Below are 27,130 nucleotides of genomic sequence, written 5' to 3'. Positions count from 1 at the left end.
AATCTAAATCTATGCCCTTCAATATTTTCCACGTTAGGACTGCCTATACGTCAATTGTCCATAACAATTTACAGTGTGAACAAGAGGTCCTAGTTGATTTCCTTGTCCAAATCTGATGTTTGGAACTGTTGGGGGTCATGAAAGCTAAAACAGTAATGTTTTAATATCCTAGTCAAGAACTTGGAGGAATTTTCCGCACACCCTGCAGTTACTGAGGTGCAGGAGATCTGCTCTGATGCTCTGACGAAGGTCTTGCGACCAAAAGCTTAGCTCGATCAATCGACATTTTGCATTGATCCTGAGTGTGCCAAGACATCCTTCAATGACAATATCCTAGTCAATAAAAGTGCCAATCAAATAAAAGAGCTGCGCCTTTATTTTGAAACCTCATGAGGTCTTATTTGGCCATCATTTGTTTCTTGGTGTTTTTCTCCGGCCTGAGGAGGATGATGAAACATTTGGGAGCGAAGATGCAGAGCAGCAGCCCGTAACTAGAGGCCAGGATGGCGAAGATCTCCACGGCGACCGTGTATTTCCCCGGGGAGCTGACGTAAGCGGGCACGAAGGCCACCCACACGGCACAGAAGATCAGCATGCTGAAGGTGATGAGCTTGGCCTCGTTGAAGTTGTCAGGGAGTTTCCTGGCCAGGAAGGCCAGAAGGAGGCAGAGGGAGGCCAGCAGGCCGATGTAGCCCAGGACCAGAGAGAAGCCAGCCACCGAGCCCACAGCACACTCCAGGACCACCCTGGACCCGTGACCCTCTCTGTCCCCTCTCACAGTGGGCCGAGGTGGGGCAAGGGACAACCACAGCACACAGATCAGCACCTGGGAAAAATAGTGTATAATTAAAATGGCTGCTATCAAACATCTACGCTTACATCCAAAGTGACACACAATCGACACATACTGTATATTCAATACAAAAAACAACATTTTAATTTAGATATTAATCTGTATAGTTAACTCTCTAGACTCCACCACGGCCGCAAACGGCCTCACTTTATCTAACTGTAACTGTTGCAGCCGGCCATCACTCTCAAACAATAAAGCAATTTAAGCACTATGGAAGGTAAAAAGGGGAATACAACATTAAAATAAAGTAATTCACATTTATCCTTCGATTTTGAGTTATTGACCATTATTTCAGACATAAGAGAAATTTATCATTTTAGGCAAAACCCAAGGAAGCTGCAGACAGAAGCTGCACATAGAATATAAGTCTAGAGGGTTAATAGGGAGATCTAGTAAACACATTACATCCAAATTGACTCACAGTCAATATATACTGTAGTATATGGCCTGTGCAGGAATCAAGCCCACAACTCTGGTGTTGCTCGTATGAAGCGATAACCAACCAACTGAGACAATTGTTTTTACTTTGTGAGGGAACCTGCACTCAAGATCTGACATACAGGTAACTAACCGTAAACTCTGAAGGAACAACTGTCTCAAATCTGAAAAGAAAGAAAATGACCAGCACCTGTATCAGGGTGCAGATGGAGATGCCCACCCTCTGCTGGGCCGGGCCAAAGTAACGCATCATGTTTTCTCCAGGCAGGGTGGCCCGGAAGGCCACCAGAACCACCACGGTGCGGCTCAGCAGGCAGGAGATACAGAACACAAAACTGATCCCAAACAGGGTGTGTCTCAGCATACAGGACCAGACCACCGGCCGGCCAATGAAAGCCAGCGCACACAGGAAGCACAGCTTGAGTGATAGCAGGAGCAGGAAGCTCAGCTCAGAGTTGTTGGCGCGCACCTAGAATGAGGCAAGGAGGGGTTACACAGTGATGTCATAACTGGAATAAAATGTAAACATTAAGAAAAGTGATATAATCCCATGTATAAATAAATGTTTCTTTCATGGAGAAGAATTTGATTGATTAACAACGCAAATGTTCAAAACACAGTGAAGACATACACAAGAACACTTAATGTCTGACTATGCCCTGTTCTAGTTGTTCTCTTACCAGGGGTGTGTGTCTGTGCCAAAAGAAGGTGGCAAGAACAGCAGCTGTGAGTGTTGCCCCGGCAACAGAGATGACGGACAGGACAACACCCATGGTGTCACTGAAGGACAGGAAGTCAATCTGCTGAGGAACACACGCCGTACGATCACGGTTGGACCAGAAACGCTCCGGACACCTGCTGCACTCCACCGACCCTGAGGGAGGAGGAGGAGGAGGAGGAGAAGTGGAATTTGTGTTGGAATTAGAATTGGAGTTGGAATCCCAAACTGGAAAAAGAAAGTATTGTCATTCGATTACAGAAGGAATCGGTCTAAACACAGCAATCCTATCAGAGGTGCAAAAGAACAGTTCAAAACAGTTAGAGCAAGCAAGCAAGTATGCAGTGGAGCTTGTGCTTCATGTTGTCATTTTTACTTTGCTCTCAGCACCATTCAACCACTCTCAGCACCATTCAAAGTAATTTTTTTCAAGTGGAAATATTTTTCTTTTTTCTATGACTGGAATTCATCTGCAGTGGTACTTGTCTCTCCTCTCTTGACTTCAATGACTCTTCAGTGGTACAGCACCTGTCTCATTGCTGATCTCTCCCTTAGCGCAGGGCAAACAGTCAAAGCAGCACACTGGCCTCCCTTTCTGCACCGCCTTCCAGGTGCCAGGGGGACAGGGAGTACTGCACACTGACACAGGCACCTAATGGGGGGTGGGGGAAGAATCATCATTAGTACTGCTAATTACACATTTAGACACAGTACAATCAGCCCATTTAGTGGTTACGCACATGTATTTTCTACTTTATTTTCTGTACAGTGTGTCTGCCTCAGGAAGATCAACTCCAGCAGTTTTACCTCATCTCCTCTGCCCCCACCCCACACCGTTCTCTCCATGTCCATGTGAAACTGGCCATCAGATCCCTCAGAGGACACAAAATGGCCGACCTGAACAAACTTCACTATCCCGTTTTGGGTAACATGCCAGTTGATGATGTCATAAATGGCAGGAGTGTCTCCGTTGTGGTCGAAGTGTAAAGGTTCCCCAACAGGTGTGGTAAAGTTGACCCCCCTCAGGTAGTGGACAATCTGCAAGAGGAACAGGGTTTAGAAACAACAAACAAGATGAAGAATGTTGTTGGTTGGTAAAAAACAATTTTAAAATAATTCTCAACTCAAATAGGTCATATTGTACAAAGTCTTTACTCTCACTTGACTGGGCTGAAGCTTCCTGACATCTGGACACTGGCCGTTGTAGAAGGGTCCTTCCCCTGGTTGGCAGGCCAGCATGTCCTGTATGGCATGAGCAATGGCATACACAGCCTTATACACATTATAGGTGGCTCTCAACTGGGACACGTCCGCATACAGACTCTCCCCCTCACCTGTTCATGTCAAAAACAAGAGGACAACATTACACACACCACAGAACCAAAATTGCTGTACAATGTTGTTTCAGTCAAAATCATTATCTCCCTAAGAATGACATTTCTTTCCACCTGTGACCTAACAGTTTTCACACCTATGACTTCTGACCCTGAACACTGTCGCCTTGATGATGGGGTCACGCCAAGGTCAAGCCCAAGGGAGCACCCGAACAGCATTTCCCAGAATTCCCTCAGGAAAGGGTCGTGCTTGTGTGAGGCACCGTCAGGATGCAGACGTGTCAGGAATGGGCCTAGGCCGGGAATGTCGGCTTTCCGCAAGGCAAATCCGATGGTTCCCATCAGCATAGGGAGGTTCTGAGGGACGGAGTGCGTGGTTTCGGTGACCCAGGCCTCGGTGGCGATCCACTGCCTATCTGTCACATTCTGACGGACCACCTCCTCCAGCAGAGCCTGGAGAGAGGATCGGAGGAGCATGAAGATACCCCTAGATAGACATAATGAGACCAATAAAAACCTGAAGAAAGAATAACAACTGAGTACTAAAGTTGCTCAGAGACTGAGGGTGACTTGTGATATGAGAGCTCACCAGTGCGTCCTGTGAGATAGCAAACGTCACCACGACTTTGGCAGAGGATTTGCGGACCGTGTCGACAATCCTTCTGATCTTGCTCTGTGATCGGACCTTGGAGATGAGAGAGAAAAGAGAGGTCAGAGAAAGAGAGAGTCAAAAAGGAAAGAGGAAAGATAGAGAGTCAGAGGGAGACAGAGAGCATACATTTACATTTGGGAGTTAAGAGAAAGAAAGAGAGACAGACACAGCATCACATTGTACCTTGGGGATGACCTCAGAGTAGGCGACACACACCCCTGACCCATGGAGCTCTTCCAGAAGCATCTGAAGACCAAACCTGCCGTAATCATCATCCCCAGACACCAGCCCCACCCAGGACCATCCCAGCAGACGCAGCAGCCTGGCCATGCCCCTCGCCTGGAAGGCATCGCTGGGCACGGTGCGGAAGAACGAGGGGTACCTCCAGCTGTCACTCAAACATGCACAGGAGGCAAAGTAACTCACCTGGGAGAGAACAGAGAGGAGAGAATAAATAATGAAAGAAGGATATCCAGTACAGCATGTAGAGAGGGTAATATAAATATAGTGCGTGCGTGTGTGTGTGTGTGTGTGTGTGTGTGTGTGTGTGTGTGTGTGGGAGTGGGATGAAGAGTTTGAATGTGTTAAAGAGCAGGAGGGGGAGAGGGAGATGCTGCCATAGAAAGAGACAGAGAAAAGAAAGTCACTGTAATGGTAAATCGGTAAATAATCCACAGCCTTCCCTCACCATGGGAATCTCAAAGACCCCCAGGGTCTGTGCCACTACGATGGAGGCTGACGACCGGGCGTCTCCGACAATGACAGGCACCTCGGGGGCCGAGCCACACTCTGTGCCCGACACAGAGGCCTCTTGGCCGGTCACCATGGCCAGGGCTGCCCCCAGGGTGGTGCTCTCTGCCAGGCAGGAGTCAGCTGCTAGGTACCCCAAGGTGAGGTTGGGTAGGAGGGCAGGGTTACGGTTAATCTCCTCCACCGCAAAGATCATGGTCTGGAGCCAGCGGTACGCACGCTCATAGAAACTTAGGTAGAGAGAGATGAAAAGAAAAAGGAAGATGGATTAAAACCAACACAGTCTCCTAAATAAAGCATTTACCTATACACGTAGGTACGCATTCCCAATTACGATTCCCCCCTCCCGCAGGTCGGTGGTTCAAGGCAAGCTGTTAATGCCTCCACCACCACCTTACACAGCGTTCTGCATTCCCTATTCACCTGCCACTCTCGCTACATAATAAGTGTATGCGTGAATCAGGACATGCATTTGGGAATGCACACTATTGTGTATAGGTACATGCTTTAATTAGGAGACTAGTCTGATTAAGACAGAGGGGGAGAGATCATTTCGAACATAGGTATACAGTGCCTTCAGAAAGTATTCACCCCACTGGACTTTCTCCACATTTTGTTGCGTTAAAACCGGACTTTCAAATAGATTTAATTTAAGTTACTGATCTGCATAAAATCCCCAATAATGTCAAAGTGAAAACATTTATTTGAAATGTTTTCAAATTAATTAAAAATGAGAATCTGAAATGTCTTGAGTCAATTCGTATTCACCCCCTTTGCTATGACACTCCTAAAATCAGCTCAAATGCAAAAATGTCTTCAACAAGTTACTGAATAAGCTGAATTGAGTCCATCTGAGTGCAAGGATAATAGTTCATGTGATTTCAGAATTAATATATTTGTTTTTATAAGGTTTCTGATTTGCATAGGAATCAATTACACATTGTGGTGATTCGGCTGTCACTACCAACTCAGCAAATTTCATAATATTCTGACATAATTCTGACAAACTCCCCAGTCCCTGCTGGTGACAAGCATACTCATAACATGATGCAGCTACCACTATTCTTCACACAAGGGATGGTGCAGAAACTGCATTGCATGTGCTGGATTTGCAATAAATTCAATACTTTGTAGTAAAACCTAATAAATCCATTTTAAGCCATTTTCTTTACTGTACTACTTGAATGCATTGATGCAAACACAATTGCAAAACAACAAAAATCTTTTTTTTTATAGGGATTATTTTTAGCCACTCAGTTATAGACCTATTTTGTAGAATGACTGGGATGATGTTGTCCCACTGTGCTTTTTCCACTCAGCCATTCAACTTTGTAGATTTTCCAAGTCTCCCCAGGCCTCAGGGCCTCTTGAGCAGATGTGTTCCACTTCATTTGCTCAGTTTATAATGACATCCTGATCCACACAGTGTGTAATTGATTATTATGCTAATCAGAGACCGTATAAAAACAAATATATTCATTCCAAAATCACATTAACTATTAACATGCACTCAGGTGGACTCAATTAAACTTTTTGAGCGACTTGTTGAAGACATTTTTGAATTTGAGCTAATTTTAAGCGTCATAGCAAAGGGGATGAATACTTATTGGCTCAAGACATTTCAGCTTCTCATTTTTAATTAATTTGAAAACATAATTCATTTTCATTTAATTTGTAAAAATGAAGGAAAAAAGATCACTATGACATTTGGTGTAGGTTAGTGACAAAACAAATGTATTACATCTATTTCAAAATCAGGTTGTAACTCAACAAAATGTGGAAAAAGTCCAGGGGGTGAATACTTACTGAAAGCACTGGAGGGAGAAGATGGAGAGATAAAGGGAAAAGACCATTAGAGGTTAAGATTAAGTGAGAATGCTGCAAGAGAAAAGCTGTCCACATGTAAAACCACTCACTTTGTACAGCTAGCATTCCCCTTTATGTTCCTGAACTCTATCTCTGGCTCTGGTGCACTCGCATGGATGGGGAACAGACCCCCGATCACCACGTCTCCTGCCCGATAAACGCTGCCTGAGACGGGCTTAGCCATGAGGCGACAGGGCCTCCCTCCACCCAGCCCCTGGGAACCACCCAGTCCATGGGAACCACCCAGTCCATGGAGCGAGCACAGCAGCCACAGCCAGCCAGAGAGGCACATCACCTGGGGAGAGAGCCGATCAAGGGAAGGGAGAGAACCCCTTATCTGGAGGACAGAATTAAATGCAATAGGATGAACACAGTTTTCTGCATGTAGCAAAGTAGCCATGATCTGAAGAGATAAATTACAGCAACATGGTTAGAAAGATCAACCGAAAAACACTCATGGCCAGACATTTACAATAGTAATAATGAAATGGTAACATTTAGTATTCACATTTATTCAAATATTCAGTCAAATGAATTGGCCTAAATAGGTAGTCAGACCCACAACTCTGATGTAGCTAACACCACACACCATCCAACTAGAATCAGACCGAGCATCAGTGATGGATAGGCATCAATATCCAGTGGAGACAGCAGCATGGACAGCCAACCTGTCCCTGGTTGAACAGATAGAAAGAGGAGGAGTGAGGTGTGGGCAGAGTGGCATGTCCAGCCAGACAGAGAGAGAGAGAGAGAATGAGAGAAAAGGGGCAGCTGCTGATATAGAGAGAGAATTGCCCCCCGGCTAAAAAACAACCACATGGCCACTAGAGGGGGCATGCAGTGGCAGGCGGGGCAATTGAGGTTGTTTTCGGAGGATTGGGGTAATTGAGGGTAGAGTAAAAGGGATAATTGGGTTAAGCCCATGTGAGCTAGATGTAATAGCCGAGACTGACGGCCCCAAAAGAAGAGAGTGAGGACAGTAGCACCTGTTATTCAATAACATCATTGATTGGCATTGATTGACACATTGAACATAATATACAGATGTATCCATGTTGTTTTTTTCCTTATACAATTAATAGAAGTAAACATTATGTCACTGCCTTGTAATTTTGCAAAAAGGAACTCGGAACGATATTATAGTGCTTCTGAAAGAGAATGGAGGTTCTTCTAGCTATCTTTTATTGAACTTCACGATATAGTGGAGTTATAAGATATTGATCATGAAAAAAAGCTCCTGGAAATAATTATATATGCCATTTAGCTGACACTTTTATCCAAAGTGACTTACATTGTAGTGAGAGCATATCTTTTTCAGTATATAGCTCCTGAGACAGGAGAGGGGGGTATTTGGCTTGATGAGGCTTCCTCTAAACTTCAAGTGTATTGTTTAGTGAGACTGCTGCTGTGACACAGGTTGATCACTCTAATTGGAATGCTGAGAGCATGAGATCATGATATCACAGCAGTATTACACCAGTTTACTACACCCACCTCCCTCTCTCTCACTCTCTATGCAACCTTGTCCATATGCCTACGTGTGTGTGGGCGGGCGGGTGTGTGTGTGTGTGTGTGTGTGTGTGTGTGTGTGTGTGTGTGTGTGTGTGTGTGTGTAGGTGTAGGTGTGTGTGTGTGTGTGTGTGTGTGTGTGTGTGTGTGTGTGTGTGTGTGTGTGTGTGTGTGTGTGTGTGTGTGTGTGTGTGTGTGTGTGTGTGTGTGTGTGTGTAGGTGTGTCTAGTAGGTCTTGTGCAGTAAGAATGTGAAACAGGGTTTGGGGAGGTCTAATATAATTAAGAAGGGTCAGACAGAGAGGGACAGAGAGACAGAGAGAGAGACATTTTCAGGAGCGTCCTCTGTCATATTCCCCACTAGACGAGCAAAGTGATCATCCAATTACACCCCCTCTACCTCTCCAGCTGGTACGAGGCTGGCTTTAGTGCCTCGCCACTCCAGATGGGTTCAGATATCTGTAGTCAAGCAGGTGCCAGGTGGACATAAACAATGAAGAGTTTGACATCATTAGAAGATACAGGGGAGAAAAGGGCAGATCACGCCCTGAGTCTAATCATAGAAACAGAGATATTGCATTGCACATATGATACAATAACTTTATTGTCCATTTTCATGGAAATTCATGTTGTGAGGTCAGCATACAACATAAACAAAATCAATACACACAATCAGTACACTGTGATACAACTATACAACATATAACAACTCTGGAAAGTGACCACATACTATTCCCTGGCATACTGTCCCTCCGTGTACTGGACCTCCATTATGATCTGGTGATATTGAAATGTTTGTGAAAAAATCCAGAATGATCCTCTCCATGTCTTGTCTTACCTGTCTGCCTGCCTGCCAACCTCTGTCTATCTGTCTGTCTGTCTGTCTGTCTGTCTGTCTGTCTGTCTGTCTGTCTGTCTCTGTCTGTCTGTCTGTCTGTCAGTCTGTCTGTCTGTCTGTCTGTCTGTCTGTCTGCCTGCTATTCGTATTTGATCATGGCCTGACTAAGGTCATGGCATGAGCTCCAGGACTCCCCGGGGATAAGGGGAGGGAGAGGGGAGCGAGCCCCAGCTGGAGATGCTCTTCCTGGGGGAGATCTGAGGAGGAGAACTGGGCCTCTCACAGCTGGGACCAGGCCTACAGAGAAAAGGTTGTTATGGGAACAGTTATCTTCCCTTTTGATTTCTAAAATGTCTAAATGTGACCTATTGTCTGTGTGTGTGTGTGTGTGTGTGTGTGTGTGTGTGTGTGTGTGTGTGTGTGTGTGTGGGCTCATTATGGAAGTGTCCGATGGGGACTGAGGGTGCATTCCACTCCTGCTCTATTCCAATGTGTCCTCCCAGATGTACACATCCACTAATTACTGCCCAGCGCGTGACAGAACACCCACCACGACAACGCAACAGGAAAGAGGAGACATGGGCCAGAAAGGTAAGAAACTCCCCTCAAACTCCATATCTCAGGATTGAACAGTGTCCAAGATCACTGAAGGGCTCTCTGTGTGTGTGTGTGTGTGTGTGTGTGTGTGTGTGTGTGTGTGTGTGTGTGTGTGTGTGTGTGTGTGTGTGTGTGTGTGTGTTTCTCTCTCTCTCTCTCTCTCTTCTCTCTCTCTCTTCTCCCTCTCTCTCTCTGTCTCTTTCTTTCTGCCTCTCTCTCTTTCTCTCCAGCCGTTGGTCAGGCAGACTCATCCCAGTAAACTGTATACTGCCCTGTTCATGGCAGGCTGGATCATAGGCTGTGTGGCGGTCATCTACTTTGTCTTCGCTTAGGTATAGTCTCAGTGTGTATGTGCATGGGTATATACTGTACTGTGTGTGTGTGTGTGTGTGTGTGTGTGTGTGTGTGTACAGTATGTGTGTGTGCAAGCGTGCATTTGCGTGTGTGCACATTTGAGATTGAGTGATAATATGAATGTACAATGAATTGTAGATGATATAACAAGAGCTGTGATCAGATCCTGAATGTTACCTTACTGTCATCAACAGCGGGGGAACTCCACTCCATGAACCTAGTCATCAACGTCCTCTCTCTGCTGACCTGTGGCTCCTCTGTGGCTCATTTGGTAGAGCATGGTGCTAACAATGCTTAGGTTGTGGGTTTGATTCCCGATGGGACCATATATACTGAAGTTAAATATATGCACTCACTGTAATTTGCTTTGGATAAAAGTGTCAGCTGTTTTCCAAATATAGCATATATTATTACCTGAGCAGGATATGATGAGAAGATCACACTGTACTGTGTTCTCCTGTTTCTCCATAGCTGTTCTCTCAACCGTGAAGATGCATCACTAATGTAGATATACTAATGTAGATAATGTATACTAATGTAGATAATGTAAATATATGTAAATGTTTCATGGTGTTTTGTGTTCTGTTCCCTGTATTACTGTCTCTGTCTAAGTAACGCTATTACATTAGGGATGTGTGTTCAATCAATAAAATAAACATATGTACTGTATCTACAAACACATTGTCATCTTATAGATGTCTTAGTCACATTATGTTTCAGTTAGTACCTAAGTGAAGCGTTGGTAAAAAAAAAGTCATGTTTGGTTACATTAAGTTTTGCAGTAGGTGGCTGATAACCAAACATGACTTGTGACATTTTCACAGTTTGACCAGCCCTGGTTGTGTAATGTCCTTAAGTGCTTGATGGAGGTGATTAGAGTACAGTGGGTGGTGTGTGGGTGGATGAGTGGTGTCTGTGTGTGTATGTGTGTGTGTGTGGGTGCGAGCGTGCGTGCGTACGTGTGTTTACATGATCACAAATTCAAGTGGCCTTTTGGAGGTAACTGTTTACATGTTCTAATATATAATCCGAATAAAGTATTTTTTTGATTTGTGCAGTGGTCTTTTCTTCGTAAGTCCCGGGGCAACAAATGCCAACATGTTTTTTGCATTATTTTCACTGCATCATCTTTTTTGGCAATTAGACAGAAACAACAACAATTTATCATCTCACTCTTGATCAGCAGATGGACAAATACACTGGTGATTGCATCATAATCAAAGAATGCCATGACAAAGCTGTCCGGGGACATAGCAAGTTTGCATTGGAAACTCCATAGGGGACTAGTGAATAAAGCTATTTTAGCTATTTTTGAGTGTGAAATAATATTGGAAATATTTGTATTTGATATTTGAGTTGCTAAGCGTATTTGATTTGATTGCTGAATTGCTATGTCACCAATCACCTTTTATTTTTACAGTCGATTGTTTTGTACATATGCCTTTGGAAGCTGCTTGGAAACTAATATAAGCGTTTACATACCTAATATTAGGTTATATTCTCCTATCAAACTGTTTATCAAAGGTATAACCCAGCCCTTCCATTCGGAAATACATTTCATTGGGAAGGGTCACTCCATTCTGATAGAAGTGTTTACATGAGGGTGTTTTATTCAGTTTATTCTTTTTTTTTAGTTTTTTTTTTTTTTTACTATTAACAGAATATTAGGCTGCATGTTAACATAGTCAGTGTCACAGCTGAAAAGGCCCTTTGATTCATCTGCACCATTTCCTTCCCCCACTATAATTGAGACCTGCTAACGTGAAGTGTCAGTTTGTGTGTGTGGGTGTTTGTATATGCCACTCACTCTCGAACTCACCCATTTGCCCGAACCCATAAAAAAAGGCTTGTTTGGAGTGATGTTGGTGGTTGCCATGGTTATGACCGACCCTGGTCTGCCTTTTGTTTTCCTTTGAGTGCCACTTGTGTTGAAGGAGGGATGGAGAGAGGGATGGATGATATTTGAAGCCTGGCCTTTCAAAAGCACTTCAACTCAGAGATAGGTCATGTGAGTTGAACCTGAACTGCTGGGGATGCGGCCTCTACAGTCTTTTACATTTGGATGACCTCACTGGTGTACACACACACACACACACACACACACACACACACACACACACACACACACACACACACACACACAGTACCACACCCTCACTGGCAACACCCTAATGCCAGGGTGTTTGCAACAGGTAGAATGATAAACTGCTCATGCCACACAATGCCGGTGCCCCGTCGTGACACCACTACTACTACTACTACCACACACACACACACACACACACACACACACACACACACACACACACACACACACACACACACACACACACACACACACACACACACACACACACACACACACACACACACACTACAATGCAATGTTTGACAAGGCAGTCCACAAATGAACCATTAGATAGGTACCTTTACGCCACATGTGTAATGAGATGACTTCCAGGTGTAGAACATTAGCTCAACATCGCCACCATAAACGTGGTGTTATGTGTTCGTTGCCTTGCCTTTTTCACACTGGAATGCACACGTTGGTGGAAAGATATGTGGATGGACCCCTTGGGCTAAAGGTGTTCCTGTCAAACATACCTGTCATAAAACATACACATGTACGTTCACACGTACATACATGTGTCATAAAACATATATACAATGATAATGTAAGCTGTCACTGTAATGTAGGCTAAGCGTTTTCAGTAACTGCTGTCTGGGTGGAATGTGCCTTGGAGCACTAATCCTCAGTCAGATGAGGTTGACGTGGAACTTTGTGTCAACCGATGTCATATCAGACTGCTGGGTGGAAAGCATTCTGTCTTTCTCTTTCTAACTAGTCTCGCTGAGACTCTTGGGTTCCCGCCAGGAACATTATGGACCCTGACCTCATCCTGGAGTTCCATCCTGACCTGCCTGGGACGTCAGGTGCCGCCCCTAGAGGGGGGGTACTGTAACGTCGTGTCCTGTTTCTTAGTTTGTGTTTGTTTTTGTTTCATGTTGTTCATTTATTGTTTCCTGTTTATGTTTGTGTTACTCACCTTGTCTCTCGTTTCAGACACTTCACCACCTGCCCTTGTGTGTTTCCCGCCTGTGTGATCGTCTACCCCGCCCTGATTGGCTTCACCTGTTCCTCATCATCCTTCCCTGTGTATTTAGTCTGTGTGTTCCTCTGTCTCTGTGCCAGTTCGTCTTTGTCCCTGGGTCAAGCTTGCCAGCAATCTTTACTAGTGTTTTTGTTTTCCCAGTTTTTGATCTTCGCTTGTTTTCCTGACGTTCCCTGTTGCCGTCCCCCTGACGGATTATATGCCTGCATTCTGACTACTCGTGTACTTGTGTACTGAACCTTTTTTGAAAGTAAAGGCTGAGAGGTACCTCCTCCCTCTTATCTTGTCTGCTTTTGAACTTTTACAAGGGGCAGAGGTCTGTCTCTTCATTTAGTTAGGATAAGGGAGGGGGACGAGTGGAAGACGGCCTTCAATACTCCTACTGGCCACTATGAATACCTGGTTATGCCTTTTGGACTCTAGGACGAGAGAAACTGGACTTTGGACTTCTGCCGAGAGAAATGATGACGCGGGTAACAGGGAGCTGTTGGCCATCAAGGCAGCTCTGGAGGAATGGTGCCATCAGTTAGAGGGAGCGGAGCACCCTTTTTTAGTTTGGACCGACCACAAGAACCTGGAGTACATCTGGACCACCAAGCGACTCAACTCCAGGCAGGCCAGGTGGAACCGGGCCCGGCAGGTGCTCCTTAGAAACGGATTACATGCCTGCATTCTGATTGATTACCTGTTACCAAAGGGCATTGCCAACCCCTACTGGATTATCTATTTCACCCATTGACTGCCTACCCGTGTACCGAAGCTTTTTTGAAAGTAAAGACAATTCTTTTGGATTTAAGTTTGTGTTTCCGAGTCATGCAATTGAGTCCTCTGCAAGTATAACAGCCATTACACAGTGGACCTACACAGAGCCAGCTCCTCCTATACACAGACTATGCACTGCTTGTAGGGCCCCCAATATTGTGTCCCATAAAAGATTGACTTTAGTGCTACACTTTGGTAATGGATGAGGCAAATTCACCACAATTACAATTTACTATGTAAAGAGCTTTGAGCATCTGGAAAAGTGCTTAATAAATCAAATCAGTTATCATTATTAGAAGGGGTGCGATAGTTTATAGGAGTTGGTGTGACTTCTGATTTGTCTTTTTTAAATCAAGTACACTGACATGTTCAACGTTGATCTGCAGAGACTGTGATACTTGATGTTAAACCAGTGCATTTACAAATAAATATGTGCAGTACCCTAACTAACCACTAGGTCACACTGTTTTACCCAGCTCCTACTGTTTGTTGATGCACTAGAGATTTGGCAAGACCCCTAGTGAGGATTCTTTTTGCAAAGCGAGTCTGTCTTTTTCAGTCTCTATATTTCCGAAAGGTGATTAGTCAACCTAAAAGTGAGAATCTATAACCTGTCAGTGTACTATTCATTATCATTGATGATTATCATAATATCAACACACCAGAATCCAGTCTATTGATTGCAGATGTCTGTTTTCCCTCTCAAATTGTACTATAAATCACATAAAGTACAACACATTGGCTCAGGGTAATGACTTGTGTCATGAGAGGGATGTCATGATGCCATACTTTTTGTGGACTAATTCTGATCTTGTGAGTATGGCTAATGTGGCTGAGAGATGATATCATGTAAGGCCGTACTGAAACGCATAAACAGCAGTCATACTCATCATAACAATTTCATCATACACCTCAATATGTGTAACCCCTCCTATACACAGTAAGTGTGTGTGTGTGTGTGTGTGTGTGTGTGTGTGTGTGTACCCTGTGTGAGAAACAGCTGTCCTCATGACCTTGAAACCTTACACTCTAATCTGGAACCTTCTGAGTGCTAAACGTCTCAAATTGAATGACAAGAAAGTAGGGGAGCTTCTGTCACAACCCCCAAACCGTCCTGACTTGGTCGCAGTCACTCTGCAAGACGCTCAGTGTCAAACCACAGTCTCCAAACCAAACAGCACTGCAGCCTCGCAGGAACATGCTGAGGCGCTGTAATGCTAGCTGTGATGCTAGCCAGCTAGCTAGCGTAGCAGCTAATGACACAGCTCCCTGCCAGATAGCCATGCTGTAAACGAATGAACGAGGGAGAGAGAAAAGAGAGAGAATGTGTGAAAATGGAGAGGTGGAGGTAGAAATAGACCATCAGAGGTGTAAAGAGAGGGGTAATTATGTCAATGTATCTGTCGACCCCTCATTCTTCCTGTGCCTCTCTCTCTCTCTCTCCCTCCCTCTCTCTCTACCTCTCATATTTCAGACTCTCTCTGGGGGTTGTCTAAGCCGTGTGCCAACAAATGTGCTTCCAATCAGATGCAGGGCAGCATGTGATATATTTAACACCACCCCACCCGGGGCAGCCGTAAAGACACTAAACATAACACTCCCATTAGGTCAATGGTGCACAAGTCCTTCTTTCCACCCTTCTCTGCAGTTCCTGCTGCTTTCTGTTCTCCCCGAAAGAGGAACTCAATTGGAACTTAATTGGTCAAATCAAATGACAATGTAGCCAGGAAATTCCTCCGGGTGCACAAGCCCAGTGTCACTGCTACTATTGGCTAGGGAGGGTAAGTAATGCGTATACATACGTGCATGATCTTATGCCAGATAGCGAGACTCCGCAGGTCACACTAGAATGACGACAGCGGTCTTAAGACAATGGGCATTAATGGGGAAGGGACTTATGTAAGCACAGGGACACCTGTCTCCAGTCTTCGAGGGGCACATTCCAACTGGTTTCTGTACTATATCTCCTTGTCACATGATTGGTTAGCTACAGTATTGTAATAAACCTTGGAACCACCTGTAAGATGCCTGCAGATCATGTCGCTCACAGGCCCCGCAGCCCACAGATCGACCGGCCCACCGGCCCACTAACCCACCGCTCCAGATGGCCAATCCGTTACTGCCCTCAGTCCCCCTTGCTACCTTCCTTCGTTGCCGGTGGTCCGATACAACAGCGGATGATCACCACCCCCTCCCGAAATTAAGTGTAATAGGTGACAATTTCAGTGGAAAGCAATAACCGACATCCATACGAGAATAGCTCCCAGCTATACAATCCCCAGAGTCTCTGACAGAGTACTTCAGCAGGCCCAGATGAGAGCAATTGATCTTGCTTGCGGAGTTATTTAGCTGTGTCAATATTAGTACAATGAGATTATAGCATGAAGCAGTCCTAAAGCAGTGTTTGCTCTCCCAATGCTGGGTTCTCTTAGGGCTAAGGCAATAGCCAAGGAAAACTCAGATGTTTAGCCATGACAGTCTTTAATGGATCATCCATCCATCAGCAGTTTGTCATCTGAGATCAAATGCAGCACAAAGGCACACCACTCACACTCTCTCTCTCTCTCTCTCTCTCTCTCTCTCTCTCTCTCTCTCTCTCTCTCTCTCTCTCTCTCTCACACACACACACACACACACACACACACACACACACACACACACATAAATGTACTGTAATTCCAATTAAATTCCAATAAAAATGTGAATACAACTGAATGAACTGAACACACAAATCAGCTCGTCACAGCACACACACACACTCTCACACACAATAACTCACACATAGTCACATTCTCCATAAGGATTTATTATTAAAACAACATTGTCCTCCTCAAGATGCAGATTATCATCATTATCATTATTACAAAGTATCTAAATACAGGCAACTGAGGTATATCTGTCAGTCCTTCTACAGGTGAGATGGATGTATGAGTGTGTGTGTGTGTGTGTGTGTGTGTGTGTGTGTGTGGAGGAGAGGATGTTCAATGTCTGATGATGGAGGAAGGTGTATACATGTTCATGTATTAACTTTAGCAGTCCTTACTGGCAGTGGCACTGTGGCACATACCACATAGGATCTGCTTACTCTATCTCAATCCAAACATTAACAATCAGGGAGGAAAAACCATAGAACTGATCATCGATCAGTGAGTCAACCTCACAGTCTACCTACTGCACCAGACCAGAGAAAGAAAAAGAGCTGCATTGAATGAGCACGGTAACATACATAGATGTCAACTGTGATAACGGGAAAAAAAAGTTTCAAACAGCACAGGGCCCAGTGTGAAACCTTGTGGCACACCACATGACTGAACCTGATCTCCACAGAGGAAGAAAGAAGCAAATGAAGAGAATCTCATACAGTACAATTATGAGCCTTATTGTTTGTTTCAGTGCAAAGTCTGCATCTGTTATTTTCAGAAGAAAATAAAAGAAAGAATTAAAGCTAAAAGTCTGACTCTAAAGTAAAGGGCCGAATCTTAACCTAAGATCCTTGCACGTAGATTTATTTTTGTCTGAAAATCACTCATTTACAAGAATGCATGATTTACGTGGATGGCAAACTACTTGCATGGCTTTCAAGTTCAGATTCAGCCCAAAGTTCTGTAAATCAGTAATTCAAAGATACAACAGATAAGGAGCTAACCTGTTCTTTATCAGCATCAACATATAGGAAATGTTGTGTGTGTGTGTGTGTGTGTGTGTGTGTGTGTGTGTAAAAGAGTGAGAGTGAGAGAGAGAGAGAGAGAGAGAGGGGGGGGGGGGGGGGAGAAAGACGCACACAAACACACACACACACACACACACACACACACACACACACACTTACAGTGTGTGGGCAAGAGAGGGATGGGAGGCTATTTGTGGAAAATATCATATAGGATTATAGTTCAAAACATGTCGAGAATAGCAATTATCTTTGGCGTAAACATTCTAGGTGTGAGTGAGTCCCCCTCCCCAAAATAAAAAAAAAAACATATACACAATTTGTAGTAGCACAATGGTTCATGTAAGGCTTCCAAAGCTTGAAAAAATGTGTGGTCACAGCACACATAGACAAACACACACGCACGCACACATGCACACGCACACACAGGCGAATACATTGTGCAGTAAGAGTGAATGTCACAGTCACACTGATAGATTATGTTTGGTGTGTGTCGATTGTCAGTTTTGTGATACCTGACCAACTTTGTCGCCCCAAATATCTTTTTCATAAAGACAATAACATTTTGGTTCATTGCTTGCGTACATGAACAGTTGGTACCAACTTTTAAACAACACTTAACTTTATCATTAAATACAGAACACTACTAATGCAATAGTTATACTCATTGGTCTATAAAGTAAAATAAATTTTGATTTTCTGAAATATACAATAAAATATATAGAAATAATTTTCCATTGTAACTGTGTCGATCACAGTCGATAAAAATCCATCTAGAACGTACTGTGTTGATATACTCATATTGATACTTAAACCCTTATACGACAGTCTTAGTTTAAAACAATGAAATGTTAAAAATAAATGGATATTTCCCAGTTGTTGGGCCACTTGTAACGTACGTGATTTGCCGTGACTTCCTCCGTTAATTACCACTGCAGTGTGTTCTGAAAAGTTTAAGTGTAAACTCAATGACTATTACTGAGTTTACTGAGTTTAAATAATCAGCTTTAATTGAATGCACCTGTTCAGTTTGATCTCGCCTGCTGTATGCCTTGTATGAGTCATTGCAGAAGCATGTTTCGCAATATACTAAACCTACAAATTCAATATTTAAGGAATGTGCTGAAAGAATGGAGTACAGTCTGATAAGCCGGTAGGACTCCTACACACTGACCTGTTCATTCTCTAAAATCTTTAAAAAGAATACTGGATTGATAACAATTTCTGTCCTTGGTTGAATTAACTGCATTATGCCAAGTTAAAATATCAGAAATGCCAAGTAGCCCAGGCTAATGTTTTACACCTTGATTAGGCTACAGATCACTTCAAGTTACATTTCCAACACGCATCAAAGTGAACATTAATTGTGTGAGCTAATCCGATCAATGGCTATGGCTTGGCATACTTTGTTTGGTGTGTAACAAACTGTGGGCACATTACAAGCTTTGCTCCTGCCACAACGCAAATGACTTCTACTCTGGCAACCGTCTAGACATTGTACTGTATTGGGCAAATGCCACAACACACTTGGGTTAGTTAATCTCGAGTCCTTATCTTCACGGCAACCAAGGAAGTTACGGCAATTTAGCTGCCAACATGCTAGCAACGTTGCAAGTGGCCCTTTTTGAATCAAGAGAGTGTGAGTGTCTGAAACTTAACGAAGCTAGTTCATTGGACAACAAACAACAAAGAATCACGATTGAAACCAACACAGAAAAAAAAAAAAAAAAAAAAAAAAAGAATTGAAACATACATTTTGCTAATGGTGAGTGGGTGTGATTGTTTTTCCAGTGAAAAGCAGTAATCAGTCTGATTGAGTGAAGTGTCTGGGAGCTGGGTAGAAACAGCACTATGCCTGTTGTGTGCTACCAGCCCTGGTCCACCCAACAGTAGTGAACTAGGGGAACATGGTTATCCCAGATGAGGCTGCGAAGGGGTTAGTGGCCAGAGGGAGGAACGCCACCTCAACCCAACCAACCAACCCCAATCCCAGAGGCCTGTCTACTGTATCACCAGACCCGGCAGGCCTTTTCAGCCACCATGTAGCTGTTCTTCCTGCATTTAAAGGCTTTGGCAAACTCTGGAAAGTTCTGGAGGGAGCCCAGCACCCTGAGAAGGGAAAAGGTTTGGAGTGTTAAAGGGCTAGGTCACTCAAAACACACACACACACACACACACACACACACACACACACACAAATAAATGTACTGTAATTCCAATTAAATTCCGATAAAAATGTGAATACAACTGAATGAAACACACAAATCAGCTCGTCTTTAGATCACTTTGGAGGGATGGAAATGATTTTGAAGGGATTTTTGATGATGATATGTCTTGAATTTAGATTTTAGTCATTTTAAGGAAAGCTGTTACAGAATTGGTAGAGGAATGGCAGCAGGAGAGTGGTGGGGTGGAGTGATCGTACCTGAACTTCCCTGGACTGTGTACGTCTACTTTGATGGAATTGACGGCTTGTTCTGGTCGATGTGTTCCACACCATACCTGGATGGAGACAGGTGTTAGATACTGTGAGATTGAGTATATACACCCTGAAGTGACCCTTTATAAACTGTAAAACATTTCCTGTGCTCATTCATCCTTGCATACATCCTTCCATCTGTCAATGAAGCAATCAATCCATCCATCCACCCACCCACCAATCCATCTATCCATCCACTCATCCATCCACTCATCCATCCACTCATCCATCCACTCATCCATCCACTCATCCATCCATCCATCCATCCATCCCCCACATCCATACACCCACCCACCCACCCACCGAAGCATCCATCCATCCATCCATCCATCCATCCATCCATCCACCAAACCGAACCATACATCCATCTATCCATCCATCCATCCATTCATCCACCAATCCATCCATCCATCCATCCATACCCCCACCCACCCATCCACCCATCCAACCATCCATCCATCCATCCATCCATCCATCCATCCATCCATCCATCCATCCATCCATCCAGTGTGCAGGGCTGACCTGGGCGAAGTTGAGGAAGAAGAGTTGATCATGGGAGAGGTCTATACCAGGCAATGGGAGCTCCTCTCCATGTTTCTTCACATAGTTCTGGTAGGCCTGCAAGAATAGAAACATAACCTCAGTTACCACCTTCCTTCCCTGTCTGCATCTATCACCTCTACCTCCCCTCTGGACTCTCTTCCGAAAGAGTAACCTGAGACATCCATTTGGCCAATCAGGTCCGTCATTATTCAGACCGCGCCGCAGGAGCATGGCTAATGGACCAATCAGTGAGCTGACAGGGTTATTATCACTATTGCGAGTAGATGGAAATGACTGCAATATATTATATATACACATAATTAGTCAACCCTGTCTCCTCAACTCTGAAGGTCATCCATGCGCCTACTGGTGGATGCAAACAGAAGTACACCTTGGCACACAAGGAGGAGTTTTAAATAGTCTCAAGTGTGTTCACGCTCTGCAAAGCTTCCCAGAGTCTTTCGGCTACTTGAGTAGCGCTGCAGCACTGCGGCATTTTCCAAGCTATCAATTGGACTCCGTCTGTATCATGATACCTGTCGGCATTAGTCCTAACAATCACAATAGTATACACACAGTTCTGGAGAGAGAAAGCATTGTGTCTTCTTTTAGCTCTACACTCCCAACAGTTTAGATTTGAAATCAAACAATTGCTATGAGATTAAAGTCGAGATTCTCATCTTTAATTCAATGTTTTCTCCCTACTACTCCCTACTGTGGCCGTGTGCCACCTAAAGGCAACCTAGCGTTTTCTTTTCTCTTCACAGTGGAAAAACACCGTCCTGTAACAGACTCTTTGAGTAGATGATGTACTAATGGGTGCACATGTTCTCGCTAAATTTCGATGGAAATGATACCAATGTACCATATAATTACTCACCCTTGTCTCCTTTACTCTGCAGGTCATCCATATGCCTTATTATATGCCTTTGTGTGTGTGTGTGTGCACGTGTTTGTCTGCCTGCCTCTCCTACCTGGTATGACTGGCGAATCCCTCCATTGTCTGCGATGTTCTCTCCCAGAGTGTTGTTCCCATTGAGCTGCTCAGACCAAGAAGGCCATACAAAAGACAGAAGAGAGAAACACACGACTGTAATTTCAAGCTAATTCAGCAGATCACGGCCCATTCCAAGAACCCATTTGTGAGTCTGTGGGGCAGCTCAGAGAATAAAATACAAAAGTCAAAGGGAGAGAGGAGGAGAGAGGGAGAGGAGGAGAGAGGGAGAGGAGGAGATGAGAAGAAGGGGGAGGTGTGGTGATGACATGCTGAAAGAGAGGTGACATGTCAACACGCTGCTGAGAGAATCAAGGGGAAGAGAAGAGCTGAGGAGAAAGGAGAGAAAAAGAGACAGAAATGAAGGAGTAAAGAGGGGTGAAGTGAGACATAGAACGATAAATATGGGTGAGGTAATAATATCGAGGGGATAGAAGGTATGTTTTCCAAAAATGTCCAGGTATGGAGAGGAGAGGAGAGGAGAGGAGAGGAGAGGAGAGGAGAGGAGAGGAGAGGAGAGGAGAGGAGAGGAGAGGGGAGGGTAGAAGGCGGGAAAACAAAAGAGAGGAGAGGAGAATAAAAGAGAAGAGAGGAGGGTACAGTAGAGGACAGGAAAAGAAAAGACAGGAGAGGAGAAGAGAGGACCAGACCGTGTCTGACAGTGAGAATGTCTAGAATACATAACGTACATGTAGTCCATTAGCCAGGTCCCAGGAGAAGCTGCCGTACTGATCAACCATGCACTTGGAGAGCTCCACGAACTTCTGAGTCGATGACGGCGTCCACCAGTCCTTCAGGTCTCCGTCTTTGTCATAGTTACGCCCTGATCAATAATATATAATATATAATAATATATGCCATTTAGCTGACGCTTTCATCCAAAGCGACTTACATTGCAGTGAGTGCATACATTTACATTTGCATACATTCAGTATATATGGTCCCAGCAGGAATCAAACCCACAACCTAAGCGTTGTTAGCACCATGCTGTACCAACTGAGCCACAGAGGATCAACAGGTGAAGGACATGTTTACATTTTACATTTTTGACATTTAGCAGACGCTTTTATCCAAAGCGACTTACAACAAGTACATCTGTCTGAAGTAAGTTAGTAAGCCATGATACACATTCCTTCTCAAAGTTTCTGACTAATAAATGTCTTGTGAGCTTGGTACAGCTGTCTGTAGAACAGGTGAAGGATGAAGGGCTTGTTTAGGATGGCAGTTACATGCAGGTTTGGCAAGGAAATTTGACTATATTATGTTAATAGCAAAGCATATCTTAATATTAATAATCTGACTCCAAGTAATGTAATTATCACTGTAGTTATCACTGTAATTATCACAAACAATAATAATCATTGAAATGTGTTTAAAACTATAATTCCAATATTACTGACTGTCACTCCTAGATCACTCCTGTGCATCCAGAGCTCTGCCAATTAATTAATTGTCAGAGTGACCACTATTCCGCTGCCAGATATTTCAACTTTATCACAAAAGAAGTGGGGCGTCAGTAATTTGCCAGAATTTTTGGGGGAGGATAGCACCTTTAAATTAGAAATAGACCTGGACCAATTAGGTATTAATCAATGGAGTATTGCAAATAGTAGCCACCCAATGCTAAAAGTGGAACCCGTGTTTCTTCTTACCGTTGTCGTCGAAGCCGTGAGTGATCTCATGGCCGATTACCATGCCTATGCCGCCATAGTTCAGAGACTTGGCCTGGCCCTTACTGAAGAATGGAGGCTGCAAGATACCTGCTGGGAAAACTGAGAGGAGAGAGAGAGAGAGAGAGAGAGAGAGAGAGATATCATGTTATTATGGGGTGACAGGATGAGATGTGGAGGTGTCTTGAGGTGTGTGTGTCAGTGTGTCATTATGTGTGTGTGTGTGTGTGTGTGTGTGTGTGTGTGTGTGTGTGTGTGTGTGTGTGTTACCTATTTGGTTTTTGCTGGAGGAGTAAAAAGCGTTGACGACAGCTGCTCCTGTTACCCACCTGGGAGTGAGAGAGGATGATATCTCATATTAACATTTAATGACAGAGTTCATGCTTCATCTGAAGTTAGCTAATAATAGCCTGTCTAATATTAGTGCTGTGACTGCTATTTTAGACAGCACTCGGTGTGTGTGTGTGTGTGTGTGTGTGTGTGTGTGTGTGTGTGTGTGTGTGTGTGTTTGCTGAGTACCAGAAAAAAGAATGACAGCAGGATTGTTCTTACTCCTCTTTATTGACTTTGACCCGGAGCTTCTTCATGCGTTTCTTCTGGACATACTCCAGGTTCTGGAGGATGTTCTCAAAGTACTCCTCGGCACTGTAGCTCAACTTAGACAAGCACCCAGCAAACACACACACACACACACACACACACACACACACACACACACACACACACACACACACAGCTGTCTATCAACACCCGGAAATGGTATTATTCTATGGAAACTCTCCACTAGCTTTACACACTTATTTCAGGATAATAACTGAATTGTGAATTCTGATTTGAGATGAACACTTCATCATGCATTCAATGCAGTTTTGGCTCCATGCAAATAAATCAAGAAGGTTGCTTAATAAATGACCAAACCCCGTAATCATGTCCCTATCAGGGGAAGCTGGAGAGGTAGAAATCGGAGGACGGGATTATTGCAATGTATGGAATGAAGTGATGATTGGTATCAAACATGTGTTCATTCCTCATTCCATTCCATGCATTGCAATGAGCCCATCGTTCTACCTCCCCCAGTCTCCCCTGGTGTTCTACCTCCCCCAGCCTCCCCTGGTGTTCTACCTCCCCCAGCCTCCCCTGGTCCTTTCACCTTCGGGACAAACACTCACGTCTTTGTACTCGTTGTTCAGGTAGGTGTCGTTCTTAATCTTCTCAGAGTAGCCAATTCGTTCCCGGATAGCTCGCGCCTAGAGGAGAGAGAGAGAGTGAGATGAGGAACACCCCTCGTGTGTGTGTGTGTGTGTGTGTGTGTGTGTGTGTGTGTGTGTGTGTGTGTGTGTGTGTTTGTGTGTGTGTGTGGGGCGGGGGGGGGTTGTGTGAGTGTGTGTGGGGGTTTGTGTGTGTGTGTGTGTGTGTGTGTGTGTGTGTGTGTGTGTGACTTGGTCACACTTTAGAAGAATTAAACCGTTAAAGAGCCAATCTGGGACATTTGGACTGATTGATCCTTGAAGAATATATCATATAAATGCTTCATGAGTTTAGTTTAGTGTCTTATTTCATCAGAACCCAAAATATAAGCTTGTTTTACTCCATTGTTTTTATTGTAAACAACCACTCAATAGCTTCAAAACATGGTTAAAACTATAATTTTGATTTCATGGATGGTTGGTTTTTGCATCCATACCCCTATGAATTTGAGAGTGGTTAAATTTTTCCAGCCCCATCCTTTAGCTGTTTACCAAAAACATGTGCCAACATAACTGCTTTCTTGTTGTTTGATCCCAGATTGCCCCTATAAAGGCCTTTTGAAGCCTTCATAAACCATTCATAAGGCATACTGAAGATGTTTAAAGGATTGTTGTATCTGTGCACTGAAAACCACAGTTTTAAAAGCTCATATTCTGACAAATTATACATGTTCTTGGCTTGTCCCTCTTGTCCCACTACTAGATGTAGGGATGCTTGCTAGGTACTCTGAATTAACTAACTTACTTCCTTCAACAACGACTTCAAACAAGGCCACGCCCCAGATTCCTGCCATTAGTGGCCCGCAGAATAATAGGTGCACACAAAAGCTGCTACTTAAAATACTAAATGATGATTTGGGGCGGGAAATAGAAGCAATGCACAGGTACGTTAACAAATAATTCATACACCTAAAAGTAGACAAAAGGGTGATGCCACATGTGGCAGAGATGTAAGGACATGCTATACAATATTGTATGTAGTATGAATGTGCTTATGAATGATTTGTTAGGCATCTATGTAGGCTTTACAAAGGGTATACAAATGCTTGATTTTTAAATTGTTATTAATTTAAAGTGTGACTTATTTGCATGCTATATGAACTGGGCTTTGTAGCCTACTGTATGGGGTTGCATTAGATGACACAGACTGTGTCTTGGGCTACTGAATGACACTGGTCACAATAAGTTACACTGTAGAGCCACAGGTCAGAGGTCACAGGTCAGAACCATGACGGTTAGAACCATAGAGTTAGTTCCTCTGTCCATAGGCACTGTATGTGTTCTCTGTGGCTCAGTTGGCAGAGCATGGCGCTAACAATGCTTACGTTGTGGGTTTGATTCCCACTGGGACCAGACATACTGAAAAATGTATGCACTCACTGCAATGTAAGTCGCTTTAGATAAAAGTGTCACCTAAATGGCGTATGTATAACTGGACAGCGTAGACGCAGGTCTCCCACCTTCTCCTCTGCTGCCTTCTTGGTCTCTGCGTCCATCCATCCGATGCCATGAAGGTTCTGAACAAACTCCTCTCGGATGCCAGATATCATCTCGTCCATCTGACACACACACACGCACACACACACGCACGCACGCACGCACACGCACACGCACACGCACACGCACACGCACACACACACACACACACACACACATACACACACAGAGAGGAGAGTCGTTACACCAAAGTTTCACTCTAACTATACGTATATATTAATTAATATATATATTTCAATTTCATCTGTTTAAAACATTGTCAGACAGAATTATAGAGGGAGAGAAACTAAGCCCAACACTCCAGGCGACAGTTAGAGTCCATAACTTCTCTCCCCAAACCACAAATGAGCCAACAGAGGCCAACAGAGGCATTCCACTGTCACATCAGATCAGACCTCCTCTGTGGAACACACGACATGACCACTCTGTTTAACACTGGGCTTTTTCCTTATCCTGTGTCCTAAAATGGCTTCATAACGGTGTGTGTGTGCATGTGTGTGTGTGTGTGTGTGTGTGTGTGTGTGTGTGTGTGTGTGTGTGTGTGTGTGTGTGTGTGTGTGTGTGCGTGTGTGTGTGCTTCTGCGTGTAATATAATTTAGTAATATAATACTGTAATTTATACCATGTAGCCGACACTTTTAGGGGACTTACACTGCAGTGAGTGCATACATTTTTCAGTATATATGGTCCCAGCGTGTGTGCATGTTCTTGTGTGTGTGTGTGTGTGTGTGTGTGGGTGTGTGTGTGTGCATGTGCATGTGCATGTGCGTGCGTGCATGCGTGCGTGCGTGTGTGTGTGTGCATGTATGTGTGGCTTGGCATGTGGCTGACATACCATATGGCTGCATTAATAGAGACACATTATAGTGCATCTTGGACTAGTTTAGTTTTTGATTCATGTCTTTTTCCACTTCTTCATTTCAGTCTTACTGTGGCCCCAAATGATAATCAAGAAATGCATGTTTCACCTGGCAGTGTGTATTGACACTTGCTTACAGTTGTCATCCTATGCTAAAAATAGTTGGTCACGTATGAAAGCCTGGCCTGGACGCTCAACAGCAAATATGCGTCTTTAGAACATGATCTGTGTAACCGCAAACTGAGATGACCGCGGTGGAGGCCAACAGGACGTCAGCTGAACATGTGTCTAACATACATACATACATACATACATACATACATACATACATACATACATGCATGCATACAGTTAGGTCCATATGTATTTGGACTCAGGTAAAAGGTCTGAG

General features: G+C 44.0%; 2 protein-coding genes across 2 annotated transcripts in view; both read right to left on the bottom strand.

Moving 5' to 3' along the window:
• Positions 1-397: 397 nt before the first annotated feature.
• On the bottom strand, positions 398-6,813 carry LOC310811675 (extracellular calcium-sensing receptor-like; the record flags this gene model as incomplete). Its single annotated transcript, XM_083679921.1, has 11 exons — positions 6,662-6,813; positions 4,684-4,975; positions 4,179-4,421; positions 3,933-4,028; positions 3,481-3,796; positions 3,171-3,343; positions 2,817-3,047; positions 2,538-2,661; positions 1,972-2,165; positions 1,482-1,760; positions 398-826 (listed from the first exon to the last, which is right to left on the bottom strand). The coding sequence occupies exons 1-11, from the start codon at positions 6,793-6,795 to the stop codon at positions 398-400; spliced, it is 2,511 nt and encodes an 836-aa protein (XP_083536047.1). The 5' UTR covers positions 6,796-6,813.
• A 12,646-nt stretch (positions 6,814-19,459) lies between these two features.
• The window catches only part of LOC310812605 (neprilysin-like), a gene marked incomplete at both ends in the record, with an annotated part of 33,776 nt that continues 26,105 nt past the window's right edge, over positions 19,460-27,130 (bottom strand). Inside the window, 10 exons of the mRNA XM_083681232.1 lie at positions 19,460-19,559; positions 19,876-19,952; positions 20,452-20,547; positions 21,447-21,512; positions 22,156-22,289; positions 23,119-23,238; positions 23,407-23,465; positions 23,689-23,792; positions 24,306-24,383; positions 25,844-25,942. Coding sequence (XP_083537358.1) covers positions 19,460-19,559; positions 19,876-19,952; positions 20,452-20,547; positions 21,447-21,512; positions 22,156-22,289; positions 23,119-23,238; positions 23,407-23,465; positions 23,689-23,792; positions 24,306-24,383; positions 25,844-25,942 — 933 coding nt within the window. The remainder of the gene's footprint in view (positions 19,560-19,875; positions 19,953-20,451; positions 20,548-21,446; positions 21,513-22,155; positions 22,290-23,118; positions 23,239-23,406; positions 23,466-23,688; positions 23,793-24,305; positions 24,384-25,843; positions 25,943-27,130) is intronic.

This window comes from Argentina silus (genome assembly GCF_951799395.1).
Source record: "Argentina silus genome assembly, chromosome: 11".
NCBI lineage: Eukaryota > Metazoa > Chordata > Actinopteri > Argentiniformes > Argentinidae > Argentina > Argentina silus.
Note: the sequence above shows the minus strand (reverse complement) of the source record. Positions and strands in the feature narration are given on the sequence as shown.